This window comes from Chaetura pelagica, unplaced genomic scaffold (assembly GCF_000747805.2).
Source record: "Chaetura pelagica isolate M959 unplaced genomic scaffold, ChaPel_1.0 scaffold856, whole genome shotgun sequence".
NCBI classification, from domain to species: Eukaryota; Metazoa; Chordata; class Aves; order Apodiformes; family Apodidae; genus Chaetura; species Chaetura pelagica.
Window position 1 is genome coordinate 235460 of NW_009953790.1, and position 1214 is coordinate 236673.

At 60.5% G+C, this 1214-nt stretch overlaps 1 protein-coding gene across 1 annotated transcript in view; it reads right to left on the bottom strand.

The window, feature by feature from the left end:
• Window positions 1-553: 553 nt before the first annotated feature.
• The window catches only part of SLC9A5 (solute carrier family 9, subfamily A (NHE5, cation proton antiporter 5), member 5), an 8916-nt gene continuing 8255 nt past the window's right edge, over window positions 554-1214 (bottom strand). The window contains exons 15-16 of the mRNA XM_010001047.1: window positions 782-1020; window positions 554-718 (exon numbers count right to left, since the gene is read on the bottom strand). Of these exons, the coding sequence (XP_009999349.1) occupies window positions 554-718; window positions 782-1020 (404 nt within the window). The remainder of the gene's footprint in view (window positions 719-781; window positions 1021-1214) is intronic.

A 1214-nucleotide genomic window follows, 5' to 3' on the forward strand; every position in this document is an offset into this window, starting at 1 on the left:
ATCCATCCCCCTTGTCCTCTCCCTCCCTGCCCTTGTCCCAAGTCCCTCCCCAGCTTTCCTGGAGCCCCTTCAGGCCCTGGAAGGTGCTCTAAGGTCTCCCTGAAGCCTTCTCTTCTCCAGGCTGAACACCCCAACTCTCCCAGCCTGGCTCCAGAGCAGAGCTGCTCCAGCCCTGGGATCACCTCCATGGCTCTTCTTCTGGACTCTCTCCAGCAGCCTCATGTCCTTAAACACATCTCTGGCCTCTCAAAGCCATGAAGATGTGTAGGGACCAGAAAGGAAGAAAGAGCTTTGGGGTCTGTGACCCCCGAGTGGACAAGGCTGGTGCCTGTTCTTGCAGCTCGAAGCCCAATTCTTGACCAGCTTTGCATCAGTAGGTGGGTGGGCAAAGCCCACTTGGGAGTGCAGCTCTGGAAGGAGTCCCAGGCTTTCCTGCCCTCCTCTCCTGGAGTTTATGGAGACATACCCAAGCTTTACAACGCAAGAGAGCAGAGCAGTCAGGGGCTCACAGCCCGTGGGCAGCCCCCAGCCCCTTCCCCACCCTCTGCTGGCCTCAGAGGTGGCCTGCCCTGTTGAACATCAGCCACTTGGGCTCTGTGGTGGGCACCATCCTGCCCTGCTCCTCCGTGGCCATCAAAGGCTGCAGCTCCTGCTGCTCCACCCCGTCTGGGCTGCTGTCACTCTGCAACCTGCTGCTCTTGGAGAGGTGGCTGGGGAACTGGAAGCAGGAGCTCAGCTCTGGCACAGCCTGGCTGGCAGACTGGGGCTGCTCCTCCAGCACAGAGCAGGTGAATCTCCTGGGCTGAGGTCCACTCTCCAAGCCCGGGGGGGAAGCGATGCTCTCCAGGGAGGAGATGCTTTGGTTCCAGGCCTTCTGCATATCCACTGGCACGATTTTGGTGGTCTCCGAGGAGACGTAAACAGCCAGATCAGCCTGGTCTCCTTTCCATGGCAGCTCCTTCTCAGCCAAGGTGGGGGATGGGGGGATGATGCAGGGGCTGGGGCAGACGTCCAGGCTGCCTGGGGATGCAGAAAGGTCATAGAATCACAGAATCCCAGGGGTTGGAAGAGACCTGGGAAGATCACCCAGCCCAACCCCCCTGCAGAGCAGGGGCACCCAGAGCACATCACACAGGAACGTGGCCAGGGGGGTTGGAATGTCTCCAGAGAAGGAGACTCCACAGCCTCTCTGGGCAGCCTGGCCCAGGGCTCTG